The sequence below is a fragment of the Nuphar pumila genome, chromosome 10, assembly GCF_984573655.1.
Source record: "Nuphar pumila chromosome 10, dmNupPumi1.hap1.1, whole genome shotgun sequence".
Taxonomy (NCBI): Eukaryota; Viridiplantae; Streptophyta; class Magnoliopsida; order Nymphaeales; family Nymphaeaceae; genus Nuphar; species Nuphar pumila.
The window spans coordinates 92,495,229-92,512,959 of record NC_143258.1 but is presented as its reverse complement, the minus strand read 5'-3'; the positions used below and the strand labels follow the sequence as shown (position 1 = coordinate 92,512,959).

Genomic DNA, 17,731 nt, shown 5'->3' with positions numbered 1-17,731 from the left:
GGAGTATTGATTCACCTGAACCGGGCAGCTTACATTAGACTCAACAAAAGCAAAACAGACTCTAAGCGCAACTGTACAATGTAAGTCGCAATGGAGCATGCTCCCTCCTTCAAATTATGCGTCGTCCTTGGTGCCATCTGTTTCATGGTAAGCTCTGACTTCAGTCGGGTAGCGGCTGTTCATTCGAAATGCAGGCTCCCATGTTGGTTCCGCTGTTTCCTCCCACTGCACCAAGTATTTTTTCGCCTCCCCCAAGTAGTTGACCTTGTGGCGAAGGATCTGACTGAGGTGCTTTTCGGTCTGTTGTGTTGTCGAGGCCCTCTGCCTGATGGGAGCGCGTTGTGGCACACTGCGTTCTGGGTCTCTATCATCCGGATGGAACTGCTTGAGGTTGCACACGTGAAACACCGGGTGCACCTTGAAGTCTGAGGGCAACTCCAGCTTGTATGCCAGCTTACCCACCTTCTTTGTGATGGTGAAGGGTCCTTCATACTTTCTGAGCAGTCCGCGGTGTCGCCCGCGGAAGATGCCTGTACGACCAGGATATAGCTTCACCAACACTTGGTTCTCAACTTGGAACCCCGCGGGCCGACGATACTTGTCTGCCCACTTCTTCATTCTCTTTACCGCCTTGTGTAAAAATACCTTCGCCAACTCATTCTGCTCGTGCCAGTCGCGAACAAACTGATAGTCGAAGGATGGCTTTCCCTTTTCTTGTGTGGCAAGAGTGTGCGGAGTCAGTGACTGTTGTCCCGTGGCTATCTCAAACGGGCTGTAGCCTGAAGACTCGCTCTTCTGCAAATTGTAACAAAATTGTGCCACATTAAGGAGTTTCACCCAATTTTTCTGATTGGCACTAACAAAGTGCCTAAGGTACTGCTCAAGTATCCCGTTGATGCACTTTGTCTGTCCATCTGTCTGCGGATGGAAACTTGTTGAAAACAGCAAATCAGAGCCAAGTAGCCGAAATACTTCACGCCGGAACTTGTCGTGAAGCGGGCATCACGATCACTCACAATGCACTTTGGTATGCCTCAGTGCTTCACCACATGCTTTACGAACAACTTTGCAGTCCTCTCTACAGGGCACTCCTTGGAAGCTGGAATAAAGGTGACATACTTTGATAAACGATCCACCACAACCAAAATAGAACTGAGACCCTCTACCTTTGGCAGACTAACAATAAAGTCCATGAAGATGCTATCCCAAGGACGTTCTGAAATTGGTAGAGGCTCAAGGAGACCGACAGCCTTCTGGTTTGTCCACTTATCTTGCTGGCCGATGAGGCATGTTTGCACATACCTCTCAACGTTGTCTCTCATCTTCGGCCAATAGTAGCCGCGCTCAAGGAGTGCTAAGGTTTGCTTCTGACTAGGATGGTCGACCCATAGTGTATCATGGCACTCCTTAAGTAGTTCTCGGCGAAAACTTCCCCACCGCGGCACGAAGATGCGTCCCTCTTTTGTTACGAGGAGGTCATCCTATAGCCAAAATCGCCGAGTCTTCCCTGCCTGCGCCAGAGAAACAAGGTGTTGTGCAGTCGGATTCTGTTGCGTACCTTCGCGGATGCGGCTCAGCAATGCGCCCTCCAAGTGCACTTCAGAAGGCTCCGCGTGCGCAGTTGTCAATTCAGCCCTACGGCTCAGAGCATCTGCCACAACATTGGTCTTTCTAACCTTATACTCTAAGGAAAAGTCAAACTCAGCCAAAAACATCTGCCATCGAGCTTGTTTAGGCGTCAACTTATTCTGCGTCTGAAAATAGTTTGTGGCCACATTGTCCGTCTTGACGACGAACTCAACACCCAAGAGGTAGTGCCGCCAGGTCCTGAGGCAATACACAATGGCGGTCATCTCACGTTCATGCACTATGTACCGCCTCTCTGCATCTTTCAGCTTGCGGCTCTCATATGCGATCGGATGACCATCTTGCATAATAACTTCGCCAATGGCATAGTCTGAGGCATCTGTGTGGACTTAAAAGGGTCTCGAATGATCAGGCAGTCGCAGCACTAGCTCCCTCAATAAGGCTTTCTTCAAGCCATCGAAGGCATCTTGGCACGCTCCTGTCTAGAGTCATACTTGATTCTTCTTTAACAAATCTGTGAGGGGCGCAGCAATGAGGGAATAGCCTTCGATGAAACATCGTTAATAGTTTGTCAAACTGAGGAATGACCACAATTCTGGCACTTTGCTTGGCGAAACCCATTCCTGGATGGCCCTTATCTTTTGCCCATCCATACGCAGCACACCACGCCCCACAACGTGACCAAGAAAGTTGATCTCCTTCTGCCCGAAGAGACACTTCTCTCGTTTGACACAGAGGTCATTCTCCTTCAGCACCTGAAACACTGTTCGCAAGTGCCCGACATGTTCATCCATGTTGTTGTTGTAGATCACGATATCATCCAGGTAGACTACCACGAACTTGTCTAAGTAAGGGTAGAAGATCTAGTTCATTAAAGTCGTGAACGTGGCTGGAGCATTTATCAACCTGAATGGCATTACTAGGAATTCGTAAGAACCATAGCAGGTGACGCAAGTTGTCTTCGGCTCATCACCTTCAGCAATCCTCACCTGCCAGTAACCCGATCGCAGATCTAGCTTGGAAAAGATACGGGCACTGCCTAGCTGATCGAACAAGTCCGCTATCAGTGGCAATGGGTATGTGTTCTTCACCGTGACCTTGTTCAAAGCATGGTAATCCACACATAACCATTTGGAGCCATCATGTTTCATCTGAAAAAGGACCGGGGCACCAAATGGGGCTTTTGATGGACGAACAATGCCTGCGTCCAACATCTCGTCTAGCTGCCTGCGCAACTCCTTCAGCTCAGCTTGCCCCATACGGTATGAAACCATTGCAAGAGGCTTCGCTCTCGGGGTCAACTCAATCTTGTGGTCGACCTCACGTCTTGGTGGAAGACGCTTCGGCAATTCCGGAGGCATCACCCCCCGAAACTCCTTCAATAGTGGGGCTAGGGTCGACGGCACTGTTGCTTCTACCTCCCCTTCTTATGCGCGCACTGCAACTAAGAATGCATATTCTCCATGCTTGACACCCTTCTTCAACTGCATTGCCGATAACATCGAAGACTTGTCTTTCTACGTAAGGCACTGCACTGTGTGGGACAGGTCTGACCCCATGATCGTCAACGTGTTAAACTTTGGCAGCATCATAACATTCTGGCTTCACAGAAACTTCATACCCAAAATCACCTTAAAATCGTCCAATGGCACCACAGAGAAGTTGACTTTGCCGACCCAACTCCTCACTTGAGTAGCTACATCTCTTGCTTCGCCAATGATGGGCTTGGCCTCAGAGTTTACCGTCTTGATGGTCATCTACTTTGGCCTAGGCTTCAAGCCCAACCGTTCTGCCTCTTCCCGCGAGACAAAGTTGTGTGTGGCCCCGGAGTCTATCATTGTTGAAGTAGACTTTTCATTCATAATAACTTCCAAGTACATAAGTTCCTTACTGACATGCATGTTCTTAGCCGCACAACTTCTAGCTGCGTTAATCGATCGCATGGACCCTATCTTTGGTTGCATCACTTCAGTGTCACTGCATTCAGTATTGTTGCATTCTTCCTGTGCAGCATTGGTTTGTCCGTCATCCTTTACGAGGCGCTTTGGGCACTGTCTGGCGATATGTCTATCACCACATAACCAGCATGTCACAACCGCACCCTTGTTGTTGTTGTTATGCTTTTTGAAGTTCTATTTTTTTTTGGATTAATGGTGTGTCGACGCCTCACCTTTATCATTGCACTACTCATCATTCTTGCCTCCGTGGTCAGTCTTCTTCCCAACTTTGGTTGATGGGGTGAAAGGCTTGCGCTGAGTGTTAACTAAGCGCTCGACCGCCACATATGCATCTTTCAAAATATGGGGGTTGCTCCTTTCTACTTCAGACTGTGCTCATGGCTGAAGTCCCACAATGAACTAGTTGAGCATATCGTCTTCTGGCATGTTAGGTATCTTCAGCATAAGCTTCTGGAACGTTCTAACATAGTCTTACAACAAACCAGAGTGTTTGAGCTCACGAACCATCCGCTACGCTTGCCTCTGCGCATTTCTTGGCATGAAATAGTTGCGCAACTCTATTTTGAAGTCATCAAAGGTGTCTATCACACATTGACCCCTCTCCATGTCGATGCGCTTCCACCTCCACCAAGCGATAGCATCTCCATCAAGTAAAGTAGTTGCAGCCTTAATCCTCAGATCTTCAAGGGTCACATTCTGGATATCCAAGTAGTCTTCTACTTTGAACAAGAAGTTCTCAATGACCTTGTTGTCACGAGAACCATTGAATTTCGCGGGTCTTGGCACATCAATCATTGGGCCTCTCACCATTTCTTCCATTTAGGGTCACCGTCCGCTGCAACGTACGGTTCTTCAACTGAAGCTCCTCTACTTCAGTCTGCAAGTCGATCACTATAGTCGTCAACAAAGTGACCTGCCCCATTAGTAAGTTTATCTGCTCTTGCAGGCTTGCCACCACATCATTCAGTCCACTGAATGATTCACATGCGCGTGAAATCGCTTCCTTATGCGAAGTCACATCTTCCATCAGCTTGTTAACTGTTGCAGTCAACTCTTCTTGGTCCCGAGGTGAACACATCTCCTCAGCTTCGACAATTGCCTTGCCTTTGGTGTTGCGCAAGTTTTGATAAGGTGTCACAATGTCTTGCTCACAAATCGCAGCATGTCGGCATGTCTGTCGACACCGACTCCGGAGTCCCTTCCTCAGCACGAGAACGGGCTCTGGTACCACTTGTCATGGGCCTATTTCCTTCAATGGGCCAGCGCGGCGCGATGGTCCTTTCTCACCACTGCAGGCCTACTTGTCAGCTCGCTTGCCGATCGCGGAAGCTTGTAATCAGAGAGCAAGAGAGAATAGAGAGAGAGAAATTGCAATCACAAGAAGCAATCACAACGAGGGTGAACAAAAGAAAGCTCAACACATTTACTTCATTCACAATTTTGCTTGCAGGCTATTACAGTTCAAGTATACGAGCTGCCCCTTTGGGGTATTGATTCACCTGAACCGAGCAGCTTACATCACCGGGCAGCTTACATCAGACTCAACAAAAGCAAAACAGACTCTAAGTGCAACTGTACAATGTAAGTCGCAAGGAAACACAACGCCCTTTAGTTTAAATGCCTTAAAGCTAGTGTACTGAGCCCTTGTAGGAAGGGCATCTTTCTCCTATGGATGGAGTTGAATCCCAGGTCTAATGTGAACCGTATAACAAGTCCATTGTGTGTCTCTAACAAACAAGTCATCTTATTTTTGTGAGCAAACCGGCACGATGGAGTGGTAGGAGGTAACTGTTCAAAACTCAAGCTTCAGAGATACAAATGCTTTAGAAGATCAAGCTTTTGCAGATTGCAGCTTTCCAAATTTTCCATATTATTTCTGTGTTTGTTGCAATGTTGTCAGTATCGTCTTGGGCCCTGAATCGATTTCGAAACGAATTCATGTGAATTCGGGCAATACCGATTCAGAGCCGAATCAATCTGGTTTTTCCAACTTTTAACCTGAGAATGACACGTGTCAAAAAATAAAAAGTACTTTAAATTATTTTTTGATTTATTTGAAAATTAACTGATAATTCGGGCCTGTTCCGTATCGATTTTCTGCCGATATGACACGTGTGGGACGATTCAGTCCGATACTGACAACATTGGTTTGTTCTCAAATGTTTGCATGGCTAACTTAACTAGGTGCCGTAATCAGATATTCGTATACAAGTTTTTAAGCATTTTTAATGAATAACACCAGCAAGGAACTTCTGAGCACATTGCATCCTTCAGGGATATTTCAGCAAATTTTCAACAAAGTATAGCGTGGCTCTCGGAGGCATATTGCTCAGTTGTTTTACTAAATTAGCCAATTTAATTTGTTTGTACTTTAGTGAGCCGTTTGATTATGGGTTTTTTTTTTATCATTGAAAGAGAATTTTCCAGGAAAAAATTTTACCAATATTTTTTTTTACCCAAGGACTTTTTTTATGTGTTTAATGTAAAATAAAAGATAGTTTCCTCAAAAAATGCATAGGGAGATAATTTTTTGAAGGAAAAATAAAATCCAACCCCTTGAAACTAAACTTTCCTTCTCTATTAAAATTGTCCAATAACGAGCACCGTAAAATAATGCACATTTACTACATTTATGAAAACAAAATATTTCTCTTTATTTAACAAATTTTCCTTTTTTTGATAGATTTTCTGTAGTAGTCAAACGGCCCTAACATGACAAATAGCAAAGCTAAATAAAGCATTAAATTGCTAATATACATTAAACCAATGAAATCAGCGAAGTTGCACACAAGGGCTCTGACTTGTTGACTAAGGGTAGATTGTGACAAATTGTCACCTTACACAAAATTACCACGGTTCGAAACCCATGAGGGGTATTCTTGGACTTGGACACAAAGTTGAAGTCGGGTGACTTCTCTAGTAGGCAGGGAGGACCTCAAAGATTAATTCAAGGTTTGCCTAAAGAGGGGAAAGGTAGAAAATGAAAACATGGATTGATCTGGGTGGCCAAGACTCAATCTGGCTTCCTGGGTACAGCCTGCTGAATCAAAAGCCCGGATCCCATGAAATCCCAATACCTTCACAGAAACGGCAAAAGTCCTGTCAAAGTTAGAGAGAGAGAGAGAGAGCAATACAAAAAATGAACACTATGCGGCCTCTTTGTAGATACAGTTTTTTCCACATATTATATGTCATTACACAAGACACCAGCATCTCTTTTACGTTAACCTACTAAGTAATCTGTACAATAATATATTCCTTGGTTGGTCTAATCACATCTCCTTCCACGCATGACCGGTTCAACATAAATAAACAAAACTGAATGGAGAAACGTGAAAAAAGGCACATACTAGCAGACCACAGTTTCATCTGTACATTTGGCTGATACTTCCCTCCATTCTTTGCATCCATTTCCTTTCTCTTCATTCACGGCTTCTTCAGTCTCGCTTCCAAAAGTGGACACAGCCTATGACATTAACATACAGTCCAATCGCTATATACAAAATTATTAACAGTTTCAGACCTCAGGGTGTGATTCAATGATAGTTGCTACTAGATCAGCCATTACTTTTCTCATTTTTCTCACTACCCAAGACCTTTGTTGGACTTCCTGATAAATTATCAGAATTAGATGCATCCAGTGAATGAGTGTGGATATTCAAGCTGTTTGATGGAAAAGGTTCCTGGATGAACATATTGCATTAGCAGAGCCAGCTAATCCACCGCGGGGTATACATTTCCGAAGAAACCAAAGAAATGAAATGAAACAAGATATGCTACCTGATCACCAGCCACAGGGCCTTCAGAGTGGAAGAGGATAGGGCGGCAGCGCTTATCTTCATTCATTAGACTTGAATTCTGGAAATGGGCTATAAGGGCAGCCATTCCTTGGATACGGGCGTATGCCAGTGAAGCTACCTTCTCACTGTTAAATTTCTCCCATTTCTTTCCGTTGAATGCCTGCCCAACATAAAAAAAATCATGTGACCTCAGAATTTGTAAATCAATACATTTTTCAGAAATTAATGTCCCATATTCTCATATTGGTAACCAATAGGTAAGAAGGTAGGTGTTACACCCATTGAAAATAAGATGAGAGAGAATCGTTTACGGTGGAATCGTTTACGGTGGTTGGGACATATTCGGCGAAGGCCTAATGATGCTCCAGTTAGAAGGATGGAGAAATGGGAAAATATATTAGTTAAAAGAGGTCGGGGTAGGCCTAGGAAGACTTGGATGGAGATGATAGGAAAGGATATGAATGCTTTGAGCCTCACCGAGGACATGGCATTGGATAGAAATGATTGGAGGAGAAGGATTCATGTGGAAGACCCAGAATGATTTTCTTTTTTGGTTCATATCGCCGACCCCAATTGTTTTGGGATGAAGGCGTAGTTGTTGTTGTTGTTGTTGTTGTAATGTCCCATATTTCAAATCCACAATAGCGATAATGTTTGGTTAAGGCAATTAGGGAAATTTCGGTGACAAAATTATTAACAGTTTTCAGCATCTGCAAGAAACACCATGAAATGTCAACAGTTTCTTCAATCATTGTAAAAGTAGAGAATTCACTCGAAGTTAAGCATCTACTAGAAAATTTGCAACCTTATGGCAAAGCAATTTCCGGTTCCTAGTTTGCTCTGCTCTCAATAATGGTTAGACAGCTTCATGAAATTTTCCCACCAATGTCCTGATTTTTTACCATGATCTCAGGGTTAACAAAAAGAGTTCCATACCATCATTAGAACAATCTGCTGAAAACTATGACCAATATTGGGTTATGGTATTCAGATCTGAAAATACACTTAGACATGTACGGAGTTTTCCTGGAGCCTCAATATTTACCCTTGTTTTCAATATTTAAAAGGTTAGCTGCTGATAAATTTAACATGTCTATATCACATGACTTCACAGAATCCAGACTAGACTGAAGATGTACCTCCAAGTCAATTAAGCTAAATTTGACTTGGAAGTTTCTGTCCAGATCCACGTGATCTTCTAACAACCCAGTTGTTAGCAACATCACTCATCGGTTCAGGCTTAGATGCAAGCTGACCGATGAACCTTTTAGTACTTTTCAAACTACAGTTAATAACCACTGGAAAATAAAAGGAATATATACAAACCTCATGGAAAGGAATGATGTAGGATGGAGACACCATGTTTATAAAGGCATAACCCACATTGCATTTGTTCTGTACATGTGGAAGAGAACATCAGGACAACCTGCAATTCATGTACATGGGTATTCGCAGCATGAAGGACAAAAAAAATACCTTGAAGTCAATCGGCAAGTAGAAAAAATCATATGTTCCCTTATGGTTCTCATCAATGGTTGCAAGCAGCATCTTAGATGTGTACCTGAAGTCCAAGAAAGTCATATCCCAAAGAAATAAAATGAAGAAAAAACGTTAAAGAACTTTAAGAAACTAAAGTTCCAGAAATTTATCTGGAGGAAAGTGAGATATCATACTTATTAGGGATATTTTTTATCATGAGTGTTGTCCGGGTATCTTTGCCAGTAACTATTTTGTCCAAGTCAAGTTCATTCTGCTTCTTGCTGTCTAACTGGTTCACAGTATTCTCAACACGTCGGCTTCTTCCACGATCAGCCATTCCATCCATGGTCATAAAAGGCCCAGGAAAGGGACTACTCCCACGTACCAAATGCCCTAAACTATGAGAAGGCAACACTTGGAGACCTGGTGAGCCTTTTTCAGGTATCACATTACTTGAAATAACAACTCCAGAATCCATAGGAGTTCTATTGCCAAAATTCATCATGTAACCTCCTTTAGTGTGACTTGAACCCATGTCTCCAAAAGAAACAGCGTTCATATAAGTTGTTTCAGGGGAACTTGGGAAGAAACCATAATGCCTCTGAAAGGGTATATCAGACGGAGCAGAACCAACATGGTAGTGGGGATGGTTTGATGAACTCATTGAGGAGGTTTGGCGACTCATGTATGAATATGCATGTCCTTGTCCATTGGAGATAAATGAGCATCGAAGTGCTGGTGCAGGACACGCTGAAGAATGGGTGTGTTCAGAATAAGGAGTAGGACTACCCCAGAGAAACTGAGGTCCAGTTAATGTATCAAAATCTGATGCACTAGAAGTAGTTAGGTCAAAAGAAAGAGTTCCAGGATTCTGGCCCATATTTGGCATCATTCCATTATAGTTCTCTGGAAAGGAATGAGAATGGGGAAATCCAGCTTGAGCAATGAACTTGCTGTTTGAGGGTACTGGTTCTGCGTGGTCCCCCCTACCTTGGTCTTTACCGATAGGTGCAATCTTGACAGAGTTAGACACCAGAGTTGGTAATATAGAAGCTAATCCAGGCAAACTGTTGCTGCCTATGGGACCACTGTTTCCCAAACTTGAAGACTGGCGCAGCCCATGCCATGAACTGCTGTCCCTGGGGCTGTGCAGTGCCCAAATACCTGACATAAACAGTTTATCCTGCTTCAGCTTGCACCTTTAAATGCAGAATTATAAACAATAGTAAGCACAATCCAAGCACAGAAAAGGCCAATAATATTGTAGAAGCTAACAAACACCTGGAGGACTACTCCCAATTGGTGAACCCACTTGGGGTTGATAGCTTCTAGCTTCATCCTGATCCAGATCATGGCTCAATTGCTGCATCAAGCTGAAACAGACATATTCATTAGATCTAAATGCTTTAGGGCATGAGACCAAGACTAAAAGTACAAAACTTCAAAAAGTATAACGATACTATCAATGTACTAAAAAACAAGTACATAGCTTCTGCTTAGCTTCTGGAAGTATTGCACCTGCAAGAAGTTTCCATCCAAAAGGGAAGTAGTTATTTGATATAAGTTGATGTTATTTCTATGGCTTTTATCAGAGGTTAACAAACTGCCAACACTGTTTGCCCTCAGAAACTTTTGGAACCCAAGGTCAACGCCTTGTACCAGTTCTCATCATAGTCACATGTACCGTTCAAGCCTTCAAGGTAATTTCTTGGCAAGGCTTTTTCTTGGGTATATTTTCAAAAGGTGATTTTTCTCAGGAAAATCCCAGAAGCTTAAAAATTTGAAAAAATATAAATAACAATAAAAAAGATAGGAAAGTAATAGATTTTCTAGTATTTTTCTAGCAAAAATATAAAGAAAAAAGTTTTTAAAGTTCTTAAAATACAAAAGAAACCAAGAAATAGAAAACTGAACAAAAAAATATATAAAAATAAGAAAATTTAAAAAAAATACCAGACAATTATCATGAAAATATCATGATATTTTGAAATTATCATGAAAATATCATGATATTCTGCCAATATTATCAACCTCACTGAAAATGGCAATGATATCGCCATATTTTCAAAATATCAGTGATATCGGTGACAGTGGTTCTCATAGTCAAGGGGATTTTAGGAAATTACAACAATTAAATCAAGTGTTCTCTCAAGTTAAAAAGTCATTAAGATTAATGATCTACGTACTATGAAACATTACAGAACCAACTTGATTATAACAATTGACGTAGACCAACAAGGAGAGATCTTAAAACTGTCAAGGGCAAAATATTTTCATGAAATTCATAACCACCACTACAAATCATGGACATCAACAATACCTTGATTTTTCCATAAATTACTGAATTAGCAAAAAATCAACATAAATAGAGAAACCATGATAAAGAAACCACAAGAAGCACAATAAATAGATTTTTCACAGAGGAAAAAGAATTTCCTAAAATTGCAGAAGATTCCACTAGACATTAAAAATGCATATACATATATAAAGTCTTTGCTGTGCAATTCCACACAACAAATTGGGTATCAATGAGAAAATCCCATTGTTCATGTAATTTTAAGTAAATTTGACCACACAGATTTATCATGGTTCATTTATTTCAGGACATACTTCTTATTAGTAATATAAGAATATATTTATGAAGGTTAAGACTTAAGAGTGAATGATCACCAAAATATAACTATCAAAAAATGGCTTTTGACATACTTCACATAAATAAAATTAAGTATCAACATACACTCTATAGAAGGTTAAAAATGGATAATCTAGACTGCACCAAAATATAACCATAAAAGGCTTTTCACATCCAAAATGTGGATCAAAAACACATTTCTCTTTAACTAAATGAACCATGTTAAATCCATCTGTAGGGTCCGAACTACTTGGGAATGCATGAGTAGGTGAGATTCCAATGATTGATATGGTATGCACGTCCATGGTAGATACCCATCCAATATATATGGCTACACATGGACATTAACAAGTTCACCCCTAATAAAATTTTAAAGCAATATAGTAGTCTAATGAACTAATAGCAACTACTGTGACAGCAATTTCAATAATTTTATGCAGAAAACACCTACAACTGTTTTGTGAATAAAATTATTGAAATGCCTATGACAGTGCTTTGGTAACTAATGCATGTAATTACTACCTTGTTTTAAAATTAGTTATAAATTTGCAGTGAACTCATTAACATCCACACACATAAACCACCACCTCCTCCCCCTAACAAACATACCAAGAGAGAGAGAGAGCATGAAATTCAACATAAATAGAGTAACTTCCAAGAGATAAGTTGCTCTAAAGCAGAAACCAACAGACACCTTAAAATTTTGTGAAGTCTTAACAGTTTATGTGCAAGAAAATACAGTTTCTTGAAAGACATACTTCCGCCGAGCTCCACCTGGGCGGCTGGGTTCAAGCTTTATACGTTTTCCACCGATGTCACTCCTATTTAAAGACCGAAGAGCCACTTCTGCTGCCCTGACATCATAGAATTCAATAAATTTATGATGCTGCTTATGAGGTGTCTCCCGAATCTGTTCTCAAAATTACAGCAAGTCAAAGATTAGAAACTCGATGAACATAGTTCAGCCATATAGAAGAGAAGCAAAGCAAACAGAAACTAAAGATGCAACCTCTTTGATTTCTCCATAAGCGCCAAAGATCTGGCGGAGATCATCATTTGTAACAGAAGGGTCCAGATTAAAAGCCACAAGAGTCCCTTGATTCATATCCTTCTCTGAAGGATTATCCTGGAATTCAACCGGAATATTATTTCACAATTTCAAGATCAAAGATAAAACTTTTATACAACAAACCTTCGGAATCGAAAAATGAATGTCCAGTTTTCTCTGACGCAATGGCTTATTTTGCAGTGCACGCATTGCTGTTCGGGCAGCACGGATATCATAGTAAGATATCATCACAAATCCCCTTTGTTTGCATGCAGTGTATAGAGACCTGATGGCACCAAATTGCTACAAAAGGAGAAAAAGAAAATTACATAGTATAGACTTCCAATTTGTGTGATTTGTAGGTAACGGCAGCAGCAGCAGCAACAACAACAACAACAATAACAATAAATTCAAAGGAAATGCTACAAGTAAATTTTGCAAGTGAAGTGGTTGATGCAACAATCAAACATCAAATGAAAGGAAAAGGAACTCAAACAGAGGGCAAGTTGAAGGCACAGTTATGATACAAGATAAATGCATCAGCTCTACGGCGATTAAAATTACCAAGATGCAACATTTCTGAAACCCTTTTTTCTTTTTTGGGACCATTTGGCATATTCACCCAAACAGTAAAGTTGCAGTGAACCGCTCAAAATTTAGCAGCTTTATGATACATCATACATCACCAAAACAGTTTTGCACCACAGAAGTCTTACCTTTGTGGGAGTTGGATAAAAATTAGGCCATGAAGAAACAACAAATCTGCTATCATCAGTATCAACACAAACAAAACAGAAACACAATTTGGCAGAAAAAATGTATACCCCTTGGATAAGTATCCTGAGCCAAAATTCCTGATGCAAATCTAGCATTTATTAATGGCTATGTCACAGGGATTCGGCTAGCAGGGTGCCGCACCCCCGTCGACGCGACACAGGTGCAGGTGCGGGTGTGGCACCGGGAGCGGTCAATGGGTCATTTTGGTCCAATTTTTTGGACTTTAAAAAAATTTGCCAAGAAAAATTTTTTTTAATATATGTCACAGGGATTCTCCAACTAGGTGCCACACCCGCACCCGCACCCAATGTGGTCAACCTGACCCTGGGTGCAGTCAACGCACTCAGAGTCATTTATGTCCAACTTTTGGGCTTTATATAAATATATATATATATATATATATATATATATATATTTATTTATTTATTTTGCCGCATCCCCGCACCCGCACCCGCACCCATGTGACATAGATTAATGGTCAGAACACACTGAAACGAGAATATGATTGTTCAATCAAGTAGCCTGAGGCCAAAAATGTCTTCTCTTTCATGCTGAATACCTCAACATTGTTGTATTACTAATTGTCATGGGACACTTTTGCCTTAAAATGTTGAAGGAGCCCATTTTTCAAGCATTAAAAGGAATCTTGACTCATACATGAGCACAGTATCAATGATGAGTTTTACACTGTTGGCTAAAACTCTTACCACTATTCACTCTCTATGTTAGAACGGTAACAGCAGAATGTTTTCCTGAATTTCCTCACTGCAATGAATGATTAGTAAAACAAGAACAAATACGAGTAGCTTCTGGCCATTGAGCGTGAGAACAAAGCATTTCACCAGACTCAAAATGCTGAGTGTTGCTTTAATTTCCATAAAACAAGACCACAGCTTATTAAGATAGAATCAACAGCATACAGTAAAATGAACTCATCATACAGGACAAAAAAATCAGTGACAAAGGGAAAAATTGGGAACACGCATATCTCTAAATATTTTGGTCACGCACAAGTCCAATAGCTTTTGACATGTTATGATTATCAAATGGGAGAAAATGAATTTAGGCATGCTCTCTGTAACATTTAACTTCAATTTTCAAGATGTGTAACACCAAACATATCACAATTTACATAACCATTTAAAGTAGTGTATGCAGTGAAGCTGAGAGCAAGCAGACTCCAAGTCTGATCAAGACATGAACCTCATTTAGATGCAGCTTCTATGTTCTGCCTCTTTTGAAGGATTGCAGAACAGAATTTAAATATATATATATATATAGCAAAAGTGGTAGCTGCCTACCACTTTTCTAGCCTACGGCGAGCAAATGGGCATTTTTGAGTTGTTTTTCACAAATCTGACCCTACAGATGTGTTTGGCATGGTCAATTTGCTAGGAAACTAAATCTGGATCATGTTTTCGATAAAAAACATGATTTTTTATGCCTCGAATGTTTATGAAAATCTTAGAACGTCGATTTTTAAACCTTATAAAAACCTACCTGTGTGTCGGAATCGAATAATCCAATAGTCAATTCTTATAAAATTCGGCATGTAGAACACATCTGTATGGTCAGATTTAAGGAAAACATGAAAAAAACAATTAAAAGCTCATTAGGTTGGTGGTAGGCTAGAAAAGTGGTAGGCAGCTACCACCAACTATATATATATATATATAGAGAGAGAGAGAGAGAGAGTAACCCGTAACAGTCGATGGGCAAATCGTCCACTGTTAGGTCGGATGCGCGCCCGCCACTGATTGCATGTGTGATCAGCGGCAGGTGCGCTTTAAGGCAAAAGGCAGCCTTTAGCGGCGGTCGCAACCGCCGCTAAAGGCTGTTTCTCCGCCCAGAGCATTGGCGGTGGTCAAAGACCACCGTGTCGGGCATGCATTCAATGCACGTCTGACATTTTCTCGTCTACTCTTACGGGTTTATATATGTATGACTGTACCAGATGCAAGAAACAACCTCCCTTGTGGTCAATATCCTTAGCTAAGAGAAATATCCTTACAGCTAAGAGATACAAAAATGAAAGTAAAATAGAACATGCAGAGTTTGTAACAACAGAATTGCTTAACTTATTTGGATATTCAAATGCTGCCTTTTTAGAAGTGTAGCATCATTAAAAGGAAGAAAAGAAATTCACTGTAAAAAAACACAGGGAATGCTTCCATTCTACAGATGTTGGATGTATACAACTATCATATATAGAATGAAAACAATAACAACTAAATACACATGAAAAGGGAAGGAAAGAGAGAGGAGGCAATCGAGAAAAAGAAAGGAACCACACATCTACCTCAAACAAGGAGCGGAGCTCTGAATCCTCAACATTGCTATTGATATTTCGTACAAATAATGTTCTGGAAGGGTGTTCGCCATATGGGTGTTCCCCTGCAATGGTTCCCATGGCATTTGAAAGCCCATAATATGCAGTGTCATTCCCAATATAGTTATCTGAAATGCTTGCTTTTGCAAAACTGGCGTTCAGTCTCTCCTGTGGCCCCAAATCCAGCTCCATACCCCCTCCACTGCCAAAAAGGTCATAGTCATCCAAGTCTTCAACATGACCAGACAAACCACTTAGGTCAAACTCATCCATGATGCCAGCCAAAAGTTCATCCTCATCATCAGGCAGAAGGCTTCTGATGGCAACCTCATCAATATCTTCAGCAGGCTCTTTATTCTCTCCATTCTGATGAATATAATTTGAACTTGATGATGTAGTGCTGGTAGCTTCCACACCATGGTCCAAACCATCCAGTTTCGCTGCTAATATATCATATTCCAGTTATCCAACGTTAACCAAGTAGATAACTAGAATAATAGGAACAGTACCACAGAACAAAATCAACGATATACATTTTTCATGTTGCAGAACAGGCAAAGAGCTTGAAAAGGGGCTAGTATCATCTGATGCATGATATGTCTCTGACGTGGATTGAATTCCCCATGCAGTGGTACCCACTTTCTGAGGAATTCTCACTGAGGTTACGTCAACCACACCTGTCGGAAACACCAATAAGAAGCAGAGCAGTGGAAACAATTAAGAACATACCAGAACCTGATTTTACCCACAGAAATATATAGCACCAATATAATTAGAAGAAAATTTCTAAGGAAAAGAGCAAACCTTGAGATGAGAAACCTGAAGATTCTTTCATTGCATTGAACTCTGTCAAAAAACAAAGAAACGTATTAAAACAGAATACTAGATACTCTAACATGATACATACAACAGTTGATATTCTATCATTCCAACTAATACAGATAAGAATAAAAATAATAGCAAGAACAATAAGAATAGTAATAACAACAACAACAACAGCAGCAGCAACAACAACAAAACGGCAACAATAATGATAAGAGATAAAACAAATAAATAAATTACTTTCTGTTAGACAATAAAGTTAATGGCGTCCCAGTGCAGTAAAGCACACTGCGTCATTCAACAATAGTTATCAAGAACATAATGGCTGAAACTTTTATTGTCTATCTAATTGAAAATCTAGATCATGAAATTCTTGCCTTGTAGCTTCTTTTGAACAAACGAACGAGATGATTCAGCTCAAATAATCGATCATACAGAATGCAGATATGAGAACAAAATAGAAAATGCTCGTACCAATAGTCGCACCAAAGGTTAGCCACAGTTTATGATGATCTCCATCAAACAAAAGTTCAATGACGCAAGTGTCCCCCACTTCCAGATTGCACATGCAAAATCCCAACAAACCAATCTTCCTTTAAACATATCAAAACTATACAAAGCAGAGACCCTCTATCACCAAGCCCATCATCCACGGAACGGTAAATATCATACAGAAGAAACACAAAGAGATGAACAATGAAAAGGAACAAAGATACATAAAACACGCTCACAATACTTGAGAGAGAAACAGAGAAAGAGAATAACCGGAAGTTAAAACAAAGAAAGAAGGAGAAAATCAAAAGGAGATTTTTAACCGGAAGTTAAAACAAAGAAAGAAGGAGATAATCAAAAGGAGATTTTTTTTTCTAGCACATAGCACACACACTCATGTAAGCGAAATCACCAAAAACTCAGCAACGTTTTAACCATCTCATGAACCACAAACATCATATCAAGTACATAAGAAGAAGAACCGCAGGATACCACAACTTCCAAAAGCTCATGTCGATAAGAAAAATACCAGAAGGTAAAAAATTTATACAACACCAATATCAAACTTCACCATAGCAGCACCAATACCGCTCGTTCGCTCACAAAAGAAAAAGAAGAAAGGAAAACATGAGAAATCAACGGAATCGAGAACCATGATTCCCAGTCTCCGATCCTTCATACAAGACGGAGGTGAAAAGAAGGAAAATGTTTTCCCCCATGATGTAAATTCTTTTCCACCACCAACAAACTGAAAGGCAAAAGGAAAACTAGGAGGTAGAGGAAGAAGCGAGTTACCAGCTTCTCCTT

At 40.6% G+C, this 17,731-nt stretch overlaps 1 protein-coding gene across 1 annotated transcript; it reads right to left on the bottom strand.

Annotated features, from left to right (window-relative positions):
• Positions 1–6,679: 6,679 nt before the first annotated feature.
• Positions 6,680–17,731, bottom strand: LOC149827372 (protein MEI2-like 2). The gene is made up of 14 exons (XM_090020300.1): positions 17,720–17,731; positions 16,907–16,984; positions 16,415–16,456; positions 16,144–16,287; positions 15,581–16,053; positions 12,649–12,807; positions 12,466–12,582; positions 12,215–12,366; positions 10,106–10,197; positions 9,019–9,988; positions 8,822–8,906; positions 8,672–8,740; positions 7,326–7,505; positions 6,680–7,228 (listed from the first exon to the last, which is right to left on the bottom strand). The coding sequence occupies exons 3-14, from the start codon at positions 16,443–16,445 to the stop codon at positions 7,103–7,105; spliced, it is 2,598 nt and encodes an 865-aa protein (XP_089876426.1). The 5' UTR covers positions 16,446–16,456; positions 16,907–16,984; positions 17,720–17,731; the 3' UTR covers positions 6,680–7,102.

Coding starts and splice junctions, on each gene's coding strand:
- LOC149827372 (XM_090020300.1), bottom strand. CDS start 16,445: ATGAAAGAATCTTCAGGTTTCTCATCTCAAG. Junction 7,506..8,671: donor ACATCATTCCTTTCCATGAG/GTTTGTATATAT, acceptor TATGTTGGGCAG/GCATTCAACGGAAAGAAATG. Junction 7,229..7,325: donor GCCCTGTGGCTGGTGATCAG/GTAGCATATCTT, acceptor ATGTTCATCCAG/GAACCTTTTCCATCAAACAG.